The sequence below is a fragment of the Propithecus coquereli genome, unplaced genomic scaffold, assembly GCF_000956105.1.
Source record: "Propithecus coquereli isolate 6110/MARCELLA unplaced genomic scaffold, Pcoq_1.0 Scaffold143, whole genome shotgun sequence".
NCBI classification, from domain to species: Eukaryota; Metazoa; Chordata; class Mammalia; order Primates; family Indriidae; genus Propithecus; species Propithecus coquereli.
The window spans coordinates 762738-763830 of NW_012138636.1; the positions used below are offsets into that span (position 1 = coordinate 762738).

The window sequence follows — 1093 nt, forward strand, 5'->3', positions numbered from 1 at the left end:
GTTATTTTTTTAATTAAAACAAACTTATTTCTACCTTGGCTTTTCTGACTCATAAAAGTCTTCTCAAAAATTTTCTATTTATATAGTAAATACTCTTAACCCAGCCAACTTTCAAACATATTTTAAAATCCAGTGGGTGATAAAGTTATATCTTGCTTCCAGAAAGATACATTTTAATTCGAATCAACTTTTTATTCATGGATGTGTAAAAACATTTGAATATACACCTATCTTCAGTATTCCTTTATTTAATCAAAAATAAGAAAAGAGCATTGGACTAAAACTAAAAGTTGTAAATAATCATTTAATAACATATATAAATCCAGTACACATTTATTTTCATTTTTTAGTTTAAAAGCAAGAAACAAATACATTATTTATGATTATTTTATTTAAGAGAGGTTAATATAACCCACAACTATGAAAATTACATTTTATCTCATTTTATTTTATATTTTTCCATAAACAGGATCTGTGGCTAAAATTCTATGAACTTATCAAATATTTTTTATCACTTACAGCTTGAAAATTCCAAGGGACAGGAATGTTCATCCATAGGAAAGTTATGAAGCTGAAGGTAACATTCTGCATTAATCGTCAATCTATTTAGAGGGAAAAATAAGTATTAAATAGAAATAATTTTAAGCATTTAAAATTTCTTGACTAATTATGAGGTATGATCTTGGCTTATAATATAGAACTGTGATTATTAGAATATTAATTCTAAATTCTCAAAGCATTAAATGGTAATATTATTATATTCATAAATGAGTATGAAAACCCTAACATTTTTCCTCCCCAGAAAACTAAGTCTCCTCTGTATATAATTCAGTATGATCCCTGCATTTGCCTTTAAAAATTCATACTTCGATATCTCAACAAATACACACATGCACACAAAAATGCACACAGCACCAGAATAACAGATTACACGTGGTTAAGTGTAGTGACATTTTCTCTTAATTTATTATGAACATCTTTCCATTAAGGATGATTCTTAATAAGCAGATATGTTCAAGGCAATAAATTAAACTCGAACCTTATGCATCAACCCTCGTTTAATCTTCTCTTAGGGACGTGTTACCACACCACC

The 1093-nt window shown here is 27.4% G+C and overlaps 1 protein-coding gene across 1 annotated transcript in view; it reads right to left on the minus strand.

Moving 5' to 3' along the window:
* GABRG1 (gamma-aminobutyric acid (GABA) A receptor, gamma 1) overlaps nt 1-1093 on the minus strand; it is a 90990-nt gene that overhangs the window by 21351 nt on the left and 68546 nt on the right. Inside the window, exon 5 of the mRNA XM_012639889.1 lies at nt 520-602. Coding sequence (XP_012495343.1) covers nt 520-602 — 83 coding nt within the window. The remainder of the gene's footprint in view (nt 1-519; nt 603-1093) is intronic.